At 40.0% G+C, this 16,857-nt stretch overlaps 1 protein-coding gene across 1 annotated transcript; it reads right to left on the reverse strand.

Moving 5' to 3' along the window:
* Nucleotides 1–306: 306 nt before the first annotated feature.
* Nucleotides 307–16,135, reverse strand: LOC139724827 (uncharacterized). Its single transcript, XM_071635951.1, has 8 exons — nt 15,875–16,135; nt 12,844–12,937; nt 9,117–9,294; nt 8,439–8,613; nt 6,861–7,031; nt 3,504–3,785; nt 2,277–2,438; nt 307–426 (listed from the first exon to the last, which is right to left on the reverse strand). The coding sequence occupies exons 1-8, from the start codon at nt 16,133–16,135 to the stop codon at nt 307–309; spliced, it is 1,443 nt and encodes a 480-aa protein (XP_071492052.1).
* Between the last annotated feature and the right edge of the window lie 722 nt (nt 16,136–16,857).

Raw genomic sequence — 16,857 nt, forward strand, 5'->3', positions numbered from 1 at the left:
TTTATTAACCTTGATTAAGCTCAGTGGGAAGAACACGATTAAAGTTAACAAAGGTTATAATCACGATAATACGATGATAATCGAATACCTGTCTCTTCTACGGATCATGACACAACGAATGAGAATGACCTTTCGTGCGTTTGCAACTCATTCCATGTCACATGAACTTATTAGTATTTGCAAGCGTACCGATTCAATCTAACAATTCTCATGAACACAATTGCTCTTTTTTATGCTCACTGTTAAATCACAATTTTGTTTCGATAAAATCTACTGCGCTCAAAACACCTTCTACAACAGTGTGGATTATTTCGCATGGACTGGTCGCAGCGAATCTACGTAAAGCCATTCCAGAGCGCGGTGCGGCGAGAGCAGCTTACAGTAGGACACTCCTTCAACCTGTGAGAAATACGATGTAGATGTCACCTGTGGTTTGACGAAAAGAGCAAACACAAAGACACAGTAAACGACAAAAAAAAAAAAACCAAAAACCCAAACTTAAGGAGACTATAGAAGGAGCATTAATCTTTTGAATACACCAAAGCATTTATCTTTAGAGTGACGGAGGTCGCGTGCATTTACTGACACATCATTTTCTTTAAGTCGTATTCTCACACATAATCTGCAAACGATCTGTGCATGTCTTCAATAATTCGAAGTTTTGTTTACACGCGAACCTGTGCCCATTGCTTTATAACAACTTTATGTTCAGAATCCGTTATGTAGAATTAGTGATCATTTTAGTATCATATTATTACACTATTCTTATAGAAAGGGCCAAAGTATTCCTTTCATTTGGAGAAGATGAGAAGTTTCTCTAACAGTCAGGCCAGTTATGACTTGAAATACTTAGTGTCAAAAGATCCACACTTTTTCATACGGAATGGTCCGTAGGCCTATTACTGCCCCTGGTTGGCTCGCAAGCGGAATAGATGTCTTCGTCAACGTAAGAGGGCAGCAAAACTCCTGTCTACCTGCACAGGATGACGATGCTACCAGCAGTACCGGTGAATATATATTATCTAATGAAGCGCTATGGAAAGAAGGTACTTTGTCAAGATAATGTATTTATTATTTTTTTATATAATATCTGTATGATATAATCATTTATATAATCATTGTTAGTCCCGTTGGCAACGTAATAATATCAACAGTGTATTTGGCGGTGCCCTGAGATATAAGTTATTTGACTGCTACCAGCTGGCTACGTTGCTTATGCTATATACGTTTTCACAAGGAGGTACATATTGCAATAGGCAACCTCTTTGGTTTAAACCATGTTCTCGGCGGCCACGGCAATCGCGTTTCAGGGCAACGTGGACAAAACGGGACAACACGGGGGACGGGATGAGCAAACGTGACAGGCAGTGATTTGCCGTGTAAGATTTTCAAACTGTCAAAAAAAAAATTGCCGAGGCAGTCACGGCGCTGATTATTAGGCCGTCATAAAACGGGGTGAACGCACGTCATAGGCCTTAACAAGACTGCCGTATTAATTAACCGTAATTTCCCGAGGGGAAATCGGTGTAGTCTAGCCTGACTAGACGTCTTGAGAACGGCGTCTGATACCTACATAGTCACTGAAGTAAGGATCGACCCTCTTAACAAAAATAGAGAGAGAGAGGGGAGGGGGGAGGAAGGGAGAGAGGGAGGGAGGGAGAGAAGGAGGATATCCCATCTACCCACGGAGCACTCCGTTTCGTTCAAACGGGGCTGCAGTAGCCGCCGGGACATTGTGTAAAACTGCGTTTACACCATGTTCCCGGAGCCCACGGCGCCCCGCCGCCCCCCGCTTTCCCAAAGCGTATAGTGTGCCGTGAGTAGGTAGGAAATTCTTCTGTTTGTGTCCCTCCGTATTCTCGTCTTGTTCATTCCAGTCCTCACTCCGATGAACATGTAGCTATCAGACTCCGTTCTCACGGCGTCTGGACAGGCCAGACTTCACGATTTTTCCGTTGTGTCCCACTACTGACCGCCTCCAAGTTTTGTTACGGCCGGTTACGTGCTGCAGCGTTTTGTTGGGTTCACCCTGTTTTATGACAGTCTACAAGGTTTGTCATTAGTGCCGGGTCTGCAACGGTAATTTTTTTTTTTCCAGTTTAAAAATCTGACACATCATCAACTGCAATCACGACCTGTCATGTCTGCCTATCCCGTCTCACCGCCTTGTCTCATGTCCATCCCGTTTTGTCTACTGTGGCCTGAAACGTAACTGCCGTGGCCAACGGGAACATGGTTTCAAACGCAGTATAAACGCAGCATTAGATGATACGTACCTGAAGAGAACCATCAGCTAGGGATGTCAGATCGAGCTCAGTGCTTAGCCATTCATCCTCCGATGACGACTCGACGTCGGCTTGGAAGATCATATCGTAGCCTCTTGTCATGCGCTGGAGGACGACGTCGGGCGCGATGGAGAGGGCGTAGTCGAGAGCGTTCTGGAGAACAGCAAAAATGTGAAAGTGAAAGCCATGCAGGCTTTTAGTCTCAGTTCTTTTTTTTTTTCTCTCCATCCGTTGTTCATTAACAACGAAAGATATGTCACTGAACATGGCGTAATTAGATATTCATCCCTTCTCATTTTAATTTGCGAAGTCCGCATATTATGTCACCATTTCCAGGGTATCCGTATTTGAGAATTTATATAGCTGTAGAAGTCAGGTCAAAATGTTCGATAGAAAATTAGAAATCGATAAGCGGTAAAAATGTATACGAATACTTCATCATGAAAGCTGTAATAATGGACACGATCGCATCATTTCAGTGACGTCCAAGGATAATATTAAGGTCTTATCAATAATAATCATCTAGGATGAAACATCAGATGCCAACTTTATTCTTCGAGCACCATGTCTACAATCTCTCGAAACTTCTCAGGGTTATTCACGATTACACGAAGTTGCATATATGCACATTCATAAAAAATGGTAATGGCTAAATCTTGGTATTTGTCACCTCTCGATCCACATGTGTGTCGTCAGCGACATTTTCCATATTATTTTCAATGGAATATTTGAAAAATTCTAAATCAAATATTGTGGTTTTGAGTGTGTTCCCAGATACAAAATCAGTCAAATACGCTTTAAAAAAATGAAAAAGTTGAATATTTAGCTCAAAAAAAGGGGGAGGGATTCCCTCATCCCCACCGTCAAAGTCCAGAAAATTCCAGGGACTCCCCCCCCCCCCCGCATCGCGGGATAGCCACCAATACATGATGCCTGAACTAGCGCGAGGCACAACATTCGTGAATTGTACATAGTGATATTACTTGCGTGCAGATACAGGGCAAATGAGAGGTCGGGTCCCGACTGATGCGTGCATCAGCGTACGCACAATACGTTGTTTTGAAAAAGTGGACCTTTCAGATTTTTTATGTATTTATTTTTATTTATCTACTTTTTTTTTTGGGGGGGGGGGGTGCGTACGTACACCATGGGCCTAGTGGCAACATGATCAAATGAGTTGAGATACACAGTATATTATAGCTAATTAAGAGCGCCCACCTCGTTGATCTCCTTACAGGAGACGGCTGGAGTTTGTCCCGCCTCCGGCACCACCGCCGCCACAGCCTCCCGGCTCTTCATCTTCCCGGCAATCTCCGTGGCGGACTCCTCGATGCCGGAGAGATCCATGGCGTTGGACCGAAAGGTGACGAGTGACGCAGTGGTGATCGAATCGGCCGTCAACACAGGTGTGGACGAAGCGAACTGTCTGGAGGTGGAGCTGCCGACGTCATTGATGTCGACGGGGTACGGTGATGAAAGATCGAAGCCGGCGATGTTTGCCTTCGGATTTTAAGAAGGGAAAAAACGCCAAATTATAGTTTCCCCGCGATCCCCGTACGTCTATAAACGTCTGTGTGCGGCATAACATTGTTTGGCCATTTTCGGACCACCAATTTAAGACACCAATGACAAAACACACTGTCAGTTTGCTAATGGCAATGACAAGCTCAACATCCGCGTATACCCTTTTGTTTAGACAGGTCAGTGAGTAAAATCCCCAATCAACGCTCATGATATCATGATAATCCATTATCAGCCCGATCAGGTGCTGTTCTAGCTGTTCGATAGCGTCTTTCAATTTCATAATAGCAAGCCTTGTAACCGTTTACTATATATGCGACGCAAAGGCTAAGACGCCGCTAGTAGGCGCTAGTATACAAATAATACTTGGCCTTGAGAGTTTTAACAAGAAACTCGAAACTAGGCAAAGTATATTTGTTTTATATTTTGGATCAAAAATTTGAATAAAAAGTGAAAATCATTTTATATAGGTCCTAGGCTTAGCCGCACTGCGGCGGCAGCGCAGCGCCTGCAATACGCAACAGTGCGAAAGATCGGAAATTGAAAAACGTAGTAGCCGTGGCACCGCCAGAGTTGCCCGTCGCATGTATCCAAGCGCTCGTATGGCCGCTGCAAACCTGAACACTAGTATTCGGGACCGGACGCGGACGGGTACACTTGATTGCAAAGAAGGGTGATTGTGACATCATTTTGCAAATAGTATACTATTTGCAAAATGTCGTCATAAAAGTGACGTCATTTAAGAAAATAGTGCTACTGAAGTCACCTTGTTTACCCCCTTTTTTGGGCATCTTGCTTTACTCTTTTCAAGAAGATTGACAAGTCATTCACGCTCGGGAAAGCAGTTCAGCAGGAGGTCAGCGCGTACGCGTACTATTCAAGAGACAACTGCGCGCTCAGCCGCTAAAGTGTACTCGGCCGGTGCATTGCTGTACAACGTACTAGTACTGGTAAACATGCGCAAACTGCAAACTTACTACGCGCTTCATACATAATGCAATACTCCTACTGCATCCGATCACTGTCAACACAAGTACGTTGGTGCGGTGATTAGTGCGTGCTCGAGCTGATCGACGATGTGACTGTGCTGAGCTGCAGTTGATTGTGTTTTCTGTCGTCTTTCTAGCTGTCTGTGCATGAATATGGACTATCATTTCCTGTTAAAAATACAAGTATACATAGCAAATTTGGGTAGCCACGGCATTCAGTAACAGCGAGTCTTTAAGGTTAGATTAAGGTTAGAAGTCAAAACATCGAGTGCCACTGTAAATTCGTGTGGTTCGTGTTCTAACGCTAACGTAAACAGTTAACATTAGACTCTAACTCGTTTAAATAGACACTCTAAAAAATGATTATTAGGATGAGATTACGGGAACTTAAGGGTCTACTGTTAAACAGGTAGAACTAACGTTAGGCTTAACTAGATCTAACTTGCGCTAACGTTAGAAATAATGGCATAAGCAGGCTTACTATCTACTGCAGTTTGTCAACATCTTTTGGGTGGGTCGCTCGAGTTAGTGAACTGCGAGACCAACTTTCAAACCGCGAGGCATGAAATCGCCAAAATTTAACAGTCCTACACTGGGAAATCCTTTGAACGATCTTTTATTGGCATAGGTTTCTATATCTCTATTCTACGAGTCACGACATGCATCTTCAAAACCAGGGCCAAATGAGGCCTAACCAACATTAACACTCGTTAGATATTAGAATAGATCTAGGCCTACGGTACGTCGAAGAGCCCTAGCTTGCTTATTGTTGTCTAATTATAGATCTACAATATCGCCTACTCTGTTGTAACGTAATACAATGCCATGATCATCTTTTTAGGTGGAATGAGGGCTTTATAAGAGTCTCTCTGAGTCTCTCTAACGTTACACGTAGTGGCCCGAATTCACGAAGGTGGTACAAATGAAACCATGGTTCAAACCATGGACAAAAACCATGGAACGCCAAGTGTCGCATGGAATATTTCGTTACGAAATCAGTCATTTCGTCGATGAAATGATTATTTTGTAACAAAATGACAACATTTTGTAACTAAATGAACATTTTGTCCATGAAATGATAATTTCGTTAACGAGACGGTCATTTTGTCGACGAAATGACCAATTTCGTAACGAACCGAGCGACACTTGGCGCTCCATGGTTTTTGTCCATGGTTTAAACCATGGTTTCATTTGTACCACCTTCGTGAATTCGGGCCATTGAGTGTTCTCGCGAAGTGAAGGCGCCGCGATACCCATTCATTTGTACATGAAATCTCTCGCGAAGCGAAGGTGCTGCGATACCCATTCATTTACACGTGAAATATTTCGCGTCGCGACGCGAAGCAAAAAAGGCGCGAAAATCACCAGCGTGGTATAGTTTTTACCATTTTCCCTAGGGAGTATAGTCATACGCGGATTTGTATGGTAGAATTATGTTTTGTTGTTTACAGTGCTCTCGACCAATCAGAGGACGAGAAGCAATTTGTGAGGGATATAATAGCCGCTAGTAGGCCTCTGCAGAGGCCTAAATAGTAAAGTAATAGAGTAGTAAATGTTGTATTTCGAAGCCGTCTTACTACCAACAGTTGAAGTGACAATGATTATGAGTCGAGTTCAGTTGAGTTTATTTTTTTTTTTCTATACACGGCTTAAAAGCCTGCATTCAGTTTTGTGTGTGTGTGATCTTTTTTTTAGCAAGGCCGTGTTTTACATTGAGTAACAAAGGATATACACAGTGAAATTGCAAACTTATACAACGATACACAATAAACACCTCTAGGACTTCCCGGCTTCCCCCATTTTTTTTCTTTTTTGCATAATATACAGGATAAATATTGGGTCTAACCACTCCCTCCCCCCCCCCCCCCCGACACACACACACTTTTTCTTCTTTGTTTTGTTTTGTTTTTAACCCGGGAAGTGGCACCAGAAAAATGTGGTTCAGCGGTTTTGTTGTCGTTGTTGTTTGCTTGTTAGCTGATGAAGCCCGAAAGTGGCGACAGCAATATAAACTGCCTCCCCCCCCCCCCCCACACACACACACTTTTAAAGTGAGTTCTTATACCTGAGCCACGGTAACCCACTGCGACTCGCCACTCGTCTCGTCCCACTCGAGCGTCAGGGCTGTCGTAAGGGGCGCCATTTTAGCTGCCGTCTCTTCGTGGTACCTCACAAGCATGTCCCTGTAGAAGTTTCGGCTGACTCCAAGGTTATACGAAATGAAGGCCACGATTGGCTGGGTGGAATCAGATGTTGGTTTAGAGCAGGACAGGTCACATACATAAGCAGTATTTTACCTTCCTTCTATCACTCTCCATATTTCGCTCTTGTTTATTCTTCCTGACTTTTTTTTTCTTCCAGGTAACCAGTTACAAGAAATAAAGTGACAAAGAATATTAATTGAGGATGGAAATGACATGGAAGTGTTCAATTTTACACCATTAGGATTTATTGTTATTAGGAAGGAAAGATATCGTAGAGCAAAGCACATTATATCATAAGCAGTATTTTACCTTCCTTCTATGACTCTCCATATTTCGTTTTTGTTTATTTTTCCTGACTTTTTTTTCTTCCAGGTATCCCGTACCAAGAAATAAAAGTGACCAAGAATATTTGAGGATGGAAATGACATGGAAGTGATCCATTTTACAACATGAAATGTACTGTCATTAGAAAGGAAATATACTGTAGAGTAAAGCCCATTACATCATAATATTTGAAAAAAATCATAACAATCTATAATAGACAGAGTTCAACTTGACTACCTGCCCTACCCCCCCCCCCCCCAACAAAAGAGGTAGAAAAAGAAATGACAGAATGAGAAAAGAAAGGGAAATTGATGTAAAAGCTTGATGTAAAAAATCGCATAAAAACCTACCTACCACGCAAAAAAAAAAATTAGATATCCTGCTTCTTTTCTGTAAACAACCTCAGATGGGGTTTCATGTTTCCGACTTTTTTTCTTGGTTACGATTCAGTTACAATGAAATTGTCCATGCATTTCTTCATTTAACTAAGTTTTGTCTCATTGTAAACAAATGGCGTGTATTTAAATCTCATTTGAATATGTCACATTGTACTTTACTTTGGTTGTATACATATATCATATTGTATACTTTCGTCGGGAATGAAATAAAATGAAATGAAATGTTTTCGTACATTTATTTATCTATTTATTTATGTATTCTGGTGGGATAGTGAAAATCTACTAATGCTATATGAAAAAGAATACATTCTAAAAGGAAATGAAAGCTTATTCGATAAAAATCGGTTTGAAATGGCTACGATATTCAAAAACAAAGGGGTCCTATTGGAAGTTGGGGCCTAACTTTTATTTGATTTTATTAGGGTTTTTTGTGTGCAAATGCCATAGAACTATTACTGGCGGTTTCAAGTACTATAGATTTTCCAAGAGTGAGATATTCTAATCACCGTCAATTAATTCATCACAATGAAGGATATCGGTAAAACTACCATCAATTGGTGGTCATTTATTATGATTATGTCCACAGAGCACCAAAGTGGACTTTTGCTCGTTTGCTGTTGCTGTCACTTTCGAGCTGTTATCGATCTGTTAATCTTACTTTTTGATAATTATAACATCCCGCTAATGAAAAACGATGGGCCATCGGCTTTCCGATACCTCAGCAAGAAGCTCGTGCGCGACCTCCAGTTCGACGTCGGCAGGTAGGTCTTCCTGCTCCACAAACGGAGGAATCGCACCCGAGGCGAACTGAAAGTGATTAGTGCCCTCTACGATCACGACAGGTTTGGTGGCTATGAGGTCCGAGTTTCCATTGGCAAGTTGCACCAGCTCTCTACAAAGAAATAGGATGGTGATATTTACGTCAACAGTAAAATAGATACCTTAACCTATATACCAAATTTTACTACCCTGGAGCCTGTACTCTCAACTGAATTTCATTCATCATGCATAGTTCAACAATAAGTCATATTCCTTATTTATTATGTGTGTTCTTCATGGAAATCTGAAATGAAATGTTGTATGCCATATTAGTATTAATGATAGTAGACGTTATGGCGCCACTTGCGAAAAAAAAAGATATCTAGGTTCAAGGTTCAACGTTCAAAGTTCAAATTTATTTTCATTTCCATCAAATAAACAGAGAAAATTATGTACAATGTATAAGCGGAATATATTTGTAATAATTGCAACAACGTAAATCAACAAATTACATGTGATGATAATACTATATGAATAGTTTGTTGCAACTCCCAAGACTTAAAAAAATTGTTTGTTTGTTTATTTGTTTGTTTATCTCCCATTTCAATGTACAGGAATGCAAATTTGGAACGCTACCTGAAAGGGATGGCGTTTCTCGTAATGCGCACCTGTCCGTCGAGGTCACCGCTCAGGTGCATGACGGGAGTTGGAAAGGCATTGAGGTCTTCCGTACTTCCGGACAGATACGAACCCCACAACATCATGCCTGCGATATCGTTTGGGTTCTCGTCTACATACGCCTGAAGAAAAACGCCTTCGAGAGAAAGAGGAAGACATTCAAAAATACCTTCATGCTTTGGGTAATGTTCGTTATTCCGAAGGCTCGTTTGTTTTTCCCCAAAAGTTCGTTATTCCGAGACACACAAATTCCAAATACCTAGGTGTTCGTTAATCGGAACATAAATGTGGTGTTATTCCTGAGGTTCGTTAATCCAGAAATGAAATAAGGTTCGGTATTCCGAAGATGAAAAGGAGGTATTGTACGTATCAATGATTTTAACCTTGGGAATTAAGAACCTATTTCACTGTCAGATTGAATAACAAACCTTCGTCATATATACCTCAGGGCCTATTTCATTTTTGGATGAAAGAACCTAACAAAGTGTTAGTAGAAGTAGCAGTGGGCGTGGATGTGCTAGTGGATGAGTCGTAGTAATGACTTAAGTAAGTTTAGTTGGAATTGATTAGGAAAAGGCTCATCTTAATTAATTAAAGCCAAGTGGTGACGAAAGATAAAATGGTGGCAGAGTGACAGTGCTTTAAGGTGGTAACACGATGGAGTCGTTGTGGTATTGCAAAATTATAGATTTTGTCTGGCGGAAACACTTATTTATTATTAACAATTATTCTTAATTGCCACCTCTATCACAGCAATGAATTATTTTGTTTCCATCGCAGTTATTTCCGTATTTACGACTATATTTGCTTTCCCAATGGGAAGTAATAAACCCAATTGCACGTCACATCAATGTTGTCACTAATAACATCAATACATCGCCACACGTTGGAGGAATCTCATAATTAATACTAATTTTCTCCTATTTCATGCAAATTCTATAGCGTAAAGGTTACAATGCATAAAACTGGCCAAACTTGCTATCAATGATAGAATTGGAGTTACGTCGATTATTGTTATCATGCCCATTTTTATCATCGTCACTACCATTTTCATTCTATAAATACCATCATTTTAGTAAAATCATGAGTACGTAAAGTTTTGCTCTGTTCAACATAATCATCACTTCGAAATAGAAATTTTAATATCAAATTTTTATATTGTCTTCATATTAACAGCATTAGATTAAGAAACAATAAGCCACTGTGACGGCGAGTACACACTGCCATCACTTCCATCATTAAAGGGAAAGTCCAGTCCAAGTATAAGTTGCTCTGATAGGAAAGAGTAAAATATTACGAGTTCAACAGTAAAATTTTGATTGAAATCGGGTGAAAAATAAGAAAGTTATGACATGTTGAAGTTTCACTAATTTTCAGGAAACCGTTCTTGAACGGTCAATATGAATATGTAAATGGCAAAGTGAGCATGTCATACCCTTACAACTATACAGTTTGTACATAAAATGTTGAAATTTCCAGGTTTTTTATGCAAACGCAATATTATGCCCAAGGCTTAAATCCTGGTATATCTATCTGATCACTGTTCTGAAGTTATTCAACCAGGAATAACATCATGTTTCGGACTTCAATGACAGAAACATTGAATTTTCATCAATCTTTTGTACACGATCAATGGAAAATTGTGAGGTTATGACATGGTTAGCTCACTCATATTTGCATATTCATATCCACTGTACACGAACTAGTTTGCAGAAATTAGCAAAATTTCAAAATGTCATAACTTCCTTATTTTTCATCCGATTTCAGTCAAATTCTTATCGTTGAACTCGTAAGATTTTATTCTTTTTATCAAACTAACTTATATTTGGACAGGATTTCCCCTTTAACAGTTTAAAATCAAAATGATTTGCGTCAATTTGTACAGCAGTCCTTTTGGCATATCGTATTGAATACCTCTGCCCTGAGCATTCTTCTTGGAAGAAGAAGATGTTCGTCTACAAACAAAAGAATATGAATAGAAAATGAGCACGATTTTGACCACGTTAACTACTTAACATGAGAATTATTTGTATTCTAAGAAAAATTGACGGCAATGATGATTATGATGATCATCATGTTGATAACAATAACATGGAAAGTAACGACAATATCAATGATAATGATAGTAATGGTAATAATAATGATGTTTATTTTCATAATAATTACAGTAGCAGCAGTGGTATTAGTTTATAGTAGTAGTAGTAGTAGTTGCAAAAAAAAATGATAATAATGATGATGATGATGATGATGATGATGATAATAATGATAATAATAATAATAATAATAATAATGATACCAATAATAACAGTAACAATAAGAAGAAGAAGAGGAAGAAGAAGAAGAAGAAGAATTGATTCATTCATTCTAGCGTATCATGTCGCAATATGCCTGGTTGATACCGTTTGCTGACTACTGCTAGTTACCTGGGGCGAACCAAGAAGATCGGCATCTTTCGCTCGTTTTCTTTTGTGGGTTTACTAGGTTGGTGAACCATGCTCCTTGCGATAAATGAATGAAGAAGGATCTTTTACGTGCGGGAGTCGTGGCTAATTTACACACGGGACCTCCATTTTGATCTGCTATTTGAGGGACAGAGTGTTTTTGTCACACTTTGCCGGATAAGGCAAACGCATGAGAAACGAATGGCGATTTTTGGCATCCGTTGATATCCGTTAAAATGCGTGTCATGTCCTTTTTATCTTTTGGATGGACGTTTACCTTCCGGTGATTTCCGTCAGAGCGGCCAGAATACTTTGTGCATGCACAGAGGTCTTTTTTCCCTCGCCAAAAACGGACGCCAAAAACGGATAGCACGATCTGATCCTTGTCCGAGAATTGTACGTTTTCCCCTGTTTTTGTACTGTACTCTGTGGGTTTTCATGCGTTTTTCATGCGCCAGGCATCCTGCAGAGTCCATTGCTGCAAGAGATGGAACGGCTATGTACAGCACATCAAACGCATACGCACGGCATAGCCACAGGACGACTACCGCGAGCAAAACGCATGTAGTTACGAATGACAAACACACAGGACGGACATAAGTGATGATCACAGCATATCGTCAGGATATCTACAGCATATCTACAGGATATTTACTGAACAGGACAACGAAGCTGATGTTTAATGAATACGTAACGGCTATGCAGCAACTGACTCTTGCAGCGACATATAAAACCGTCGTTCTCTGACGTTCGATGTACGTCTCGTGCGCCACCAATTTGTTCCCCGTGCGCTACCCATTTGTTCCCCGTGCGCTTTGTCCTGTATGGGCATGCGGATCATATTCGTTTCTCATGCGTTTGCGCGTTCCACTGTCCTGTACACCATTGCGCCAGGTACCGTAAGTTATTTGTTCGTTTTGTTCGGCCCCTAGACCGTGCATGTACGCTCCTATGACGATTTGAACAACGGATGAGTAAAATATCGCCCGTTTCTTGTACGGTATAATAGGCTAATCCGGCAAGTGTTAAAGGGCATTACTAGAGGGGACGGAATGCTTATACACTACATTGCTCAGTGAGACTCGGGAATCGAACTCGGGTAATTTGGATCTTGAGACAAATGCGTTACCGACTGCGCCAAATCACCGCCTAAATAGTAACAATAATCATGATAACGCTACAAAATACAGTGATTTTGATGGTGATGATGATAATAATCATGATAAGGTAAGATAACTCCTTACCTCCAAGAGAGTGTCCGGCCATGAAAATCGGTGCATTTTGTGACATTCCCCCCTCGGTGAGCTGAGAAAGAGCCATCTCAACAGCTTGTCGTAACTTTCAACAAACAAACAAACAAACACATAAACTTACAGAAATATTTCATGTCTTGTTTAACCCACTATATCCGTCATATTACAATGCTCACCAACGTCATTTACACAAAATATTACATTTCAAAAATCCTACCAAACGAGCAGAAAACCTGTCATGCAAAATCAAAATGAGTACCGTTTGCAAGGAGCCAGGAGGGCAAGTGTTTGTCCTCGTGCAATTTGTCAACCTTTTCTTCCTCTAAATCAGCAAATATGAACTTCATGACTTAACCACAGTGAGCAGGGAAGATCATAGTACACCAGGAACTGATTTGATTGCTGACATGAGCTTTTCAGAGCTGAGTTTTGGACAAAGTTTGAATGAGTTTGCTCTGCCAGGAAGCCGGCTCTTGCTCTTCATGGTCCCAGGCAGTCATTTTAGTGTACTGCAAGTGCTTCAGAGAGTACCAGTTGCTGCTATTCAGAGTACCCGTTGTAAGCTTCAGTAACTCTTTTCATGCCTCCTGAATGCTGGACTCTGGTGGTCTGTGGCCTTTGTTGATTATCTGGACTTCAGCTGGGGAATCACAAAAGAGCTTTTCTTGCACTAAGTGATTCTTTTGAAATCTGCTTTCTCAGCTTGTACAAGCTCTGAGCTGTACAAGATTATGGCTCCTGGAACAAGAAACAGCATGAATATGCAGGAAACCATTGACACTCTTCTGAGCTGTAGAGTTTTTTGTATCTGTAATGATATTTTAATTTGTTTTATTTTTCAAGTGTATCCGGTTAAATGACATTTAGATACCCCCCTACACACACACACACGCACACACACACTGTAATACTTTCTTTTATTTCTGTACTCATTGGGGATCTTACTTATAAGTTTTATGGAAACTCCATAAAAACTTCTCATGATCCCTCCACAAATCATCCATTACGTTGTAATTTCCTTTCTTTGTAATTCACTTTGTGTTTGTTGAAACACCTTTTGGTGAATATGGTATCCTATGTGTATTGTTCTTTTACTTTGTATATTCCAATTGATGTTTATTATATCACATTTTATGTATCCTTTGTATCCTTTTAATGATTATGTGGAAATAAAGTTGAAAGTTGAAAGTTGAAAGTTCATACATAATTTTCAAATACTCTTCATGACGAAGTAATGTTTATCTCTAAATATATGAGATGCGGACAATAACCGGCTAAATGTGTATAGTTATTACCTTCTTTTTAACTTAATATTTTGCCGTCATTTATACTGGTAAAAATATGAAAAGTATTTCGTGTAAAAATTTGGCTCTGTGGTAGCCGCACTTTGATCATCGTGTTTGCAATGACCAATTGTCAAAAGATTGAAAGCTATTATAACTGAAAATAAAACATTATGGATACGAATCTGGATAAAGCTTTACACGGAGGCATTGTGTATATAAGCAATATCACTTGTAAAGCATGCGATTGAATGGGACATGATAGCTGAAAACGTTAAGGAGACAAAAAAAAATTATGTATATTACATAGTATACTTACATATATATTAGGTATGTGTAACATTAATCAGATGATGAATCGTTATAGTGAGTCTGATTTAGCAGTGCTAAGTATATCCTGATTAAAAAAAAAGAACTCGTTTATTCCTGATCTTCATGAAAGCCTAGGATAAATCAATAAACTGAAGAAAGCAAATGATTAGTCCAGCTGTTTACGAGATAAAACAGAAATTCAATCGCATTCACGGCTGATGTCCTGCGCTATGGGACCCGTTGCATAAAAGTTACATTATTATGGTAACTTTGCCATCTAATGGTAACTTCCATGGGATTCTTGATTTTGATTGGCTGTTGAGTATTGTTGCCATTGTATAGTTACCATTGGATGGCAAAGTTACCATGATTGTAACTTTTATGCAATGGGCCCCACTGATCCATCGTCCGTTGTATGGATACATGAGAAAAAATAAGAGAAACTATAGCTGTTGTCTTGGTCACCTGATCCTTTGTTTCTCTGTTTCCAAAACTGAATTCGGCGTAGTAAATAGCACTTCAATATCCTTTATTCTCGAGAACGACAATACATATTTTAATCTGATCTTGTTATATTTTAAGGGGAATTCCAGTGGAGATGAAAGTCAGTCCGAAAAGGAGTAAAATTTCCTTAGTGCAATAATTACGATAATGAAATTCGATCAAAATCGGATGAAAAATGAGGAAGCTAAGACATTCTAAACTTTCGCTAATTAATTTGCAGGAGACAATTCTTGAACGGTCAATATGAATGTGCAGATAGTGATGTGATGCTGTCATCTCCTTACAACTTGCCATCTAGTTTGTACATAAGATATTGAAATTTCTCAAATCCTCGTGTACATGTTGATCATGTGCTGCATCTTAATAACAGAAATATTGAATTTTCGTCATTCTTTTTGTACATGATCAGTGGACAAATTGTGAGGTGATGACATCATCAGCTCACTCATTTGCATGATAATATCAACTGTACAAGAACAGTTCTGCAGAAAGCACGAAAACTTCACAACTCCCCTAATTTTTATCTGTCTTTGATCAAATTTTCACTGTTGCACGCGTATAACTTGTAACTGGACTGGAATTCCTATCTAAACAATGATTCTCACACAGCTCCCGAACAGCTAAGAAAAATTCACGAAACGGTTATGTCATGGTATTTTGTATTGAAAAAAAAATTAATACATGTACCTGCTTAAGTCAAAATATCCAGACCACTCTGAGATAGAAACTGATACATACTTTGTTGTCGAAGTGATCAATACCAGCGTCATGTTGTTTTGCAAAGATCAACGCAGTTTTTTTTTTCTAGATCTATTGTTATCCATTCTACTGGTTTGGTGAGATTGAAAAAAGGGGAAAAGATAAACAGTTCCGTAGCAAGAGTTCTAGGCCTATTTCCTGAGAAAAAAAATAAAAAAACTCACATGGATTGGATTGGGCGTGTCCGAAGGATAGTCAGTTGTCAGGGCAACCCACAGGGAGAAGGGAGCCTGGCTTTGAATTTCCAAGGCCAGTGGCTCGTACGTGTCCCCGCTGATATCGGCTCCAGGTACAACGATGAGGGCTGCCTCATCCGCGCCCAAGTTTGGCGGGACCAGGACCTTCACGGACTGGCCCAAGGTCGTATGGACAAGGACAGAAAATGTGAGAAGAATCACTCCGATAAAGTTCTCGAACGACGCCATTCTGCTTTTTCCTCTTTCCCTTCTCGTTCTCGATCAAAATGGCGTGCTGCAGCCACTAGCGTGCGAGAGGTAAATGATAAGTGATGGAACTAGGATGTCGTCTGCAACTATCATGTCCTCCCTCGCTCTCCAGGTGCAATGGTGAAGCGCCAAATGGTGCCATGTGAAACTCCATGTCGCACGTGTCGCCACTATTATCTCCTCTTGGAACGTGACAGTGATAAGTTTAGTTTGTGACGAGTTAATATTTGAAATGACTGGAAACATGTGATATCATGAGAGACAATTCTCACTCACTTAATATTGCACGACAAGGGTGAAATCATTGTTCATTCTGGAAGCGGTTTTTGAAGATGATTTACTTCACAGACATCTGGGCGTTTCCCGACAGTGCAGCGACGAAACTGATCAACGAAATGATATGCAGCATTAGTCTTTCCATGCACCGTTTATAAATTCACACGTGACTAACATGCTAACATGTCTTCTTCCCCTGCCGCATTGTGCTGAATCACCGTTGATTGTATCCAACCCTCTTTCCTCAACAGCAAGAGATGATTTTCTTCCCACCACACATAATGATTTCACTTCAACTGTATAATTAATAATAAAAGATACTACCTTTCGTGAGAGGCAAACTTGGGACCCGTTTCATAAAACTTATCAGTAACAACTGCCACATTTCTATGACAAATTTGCTCTCAGCCAATCAGATGCAAGGA

This window comes from Diadema antillarum, unplaced genomic scaffold (genome assembly GCF_040938485.1).
Source record: "Diadema antillarum isolate AM-2024a unplaced genomic scaffold, OU_Dant_1.0 scf00000231, whole genome shotgun sequence".
Lineage (NCBI taxonomy): Eukaryota > Metazoa > Echinodermata > Echinoidea > Diadematoida > Diadematidae > Diadema > Diadema antillarum.

Excerpts from the sequence above, each read along its gene's own strand:
- LOC139724827 (XM_071635951.1), bottom strand. The coding sequence starts at position 16,135 with ATGGCGTCGTTCGAGAACTTTATCGGAGTGATTCTTCTCACATTTTCT. Across the intron at positions 12,938-15,874 it reads ACACGCCCAATCCAATCCAT|TTACGACAAGCTGTTGAGAT; the intron begins GTGAGTTTTTTT and ends GTTTGTTGAAAG. Across the intron at positions 2,439-3,503 it reads CCTGTAAGGAGATCAACGAG|AACGCTCTCGACTACGCCCT; the intron begins GTGGGCGCTCTT and ends GCTGTTCTCCAG.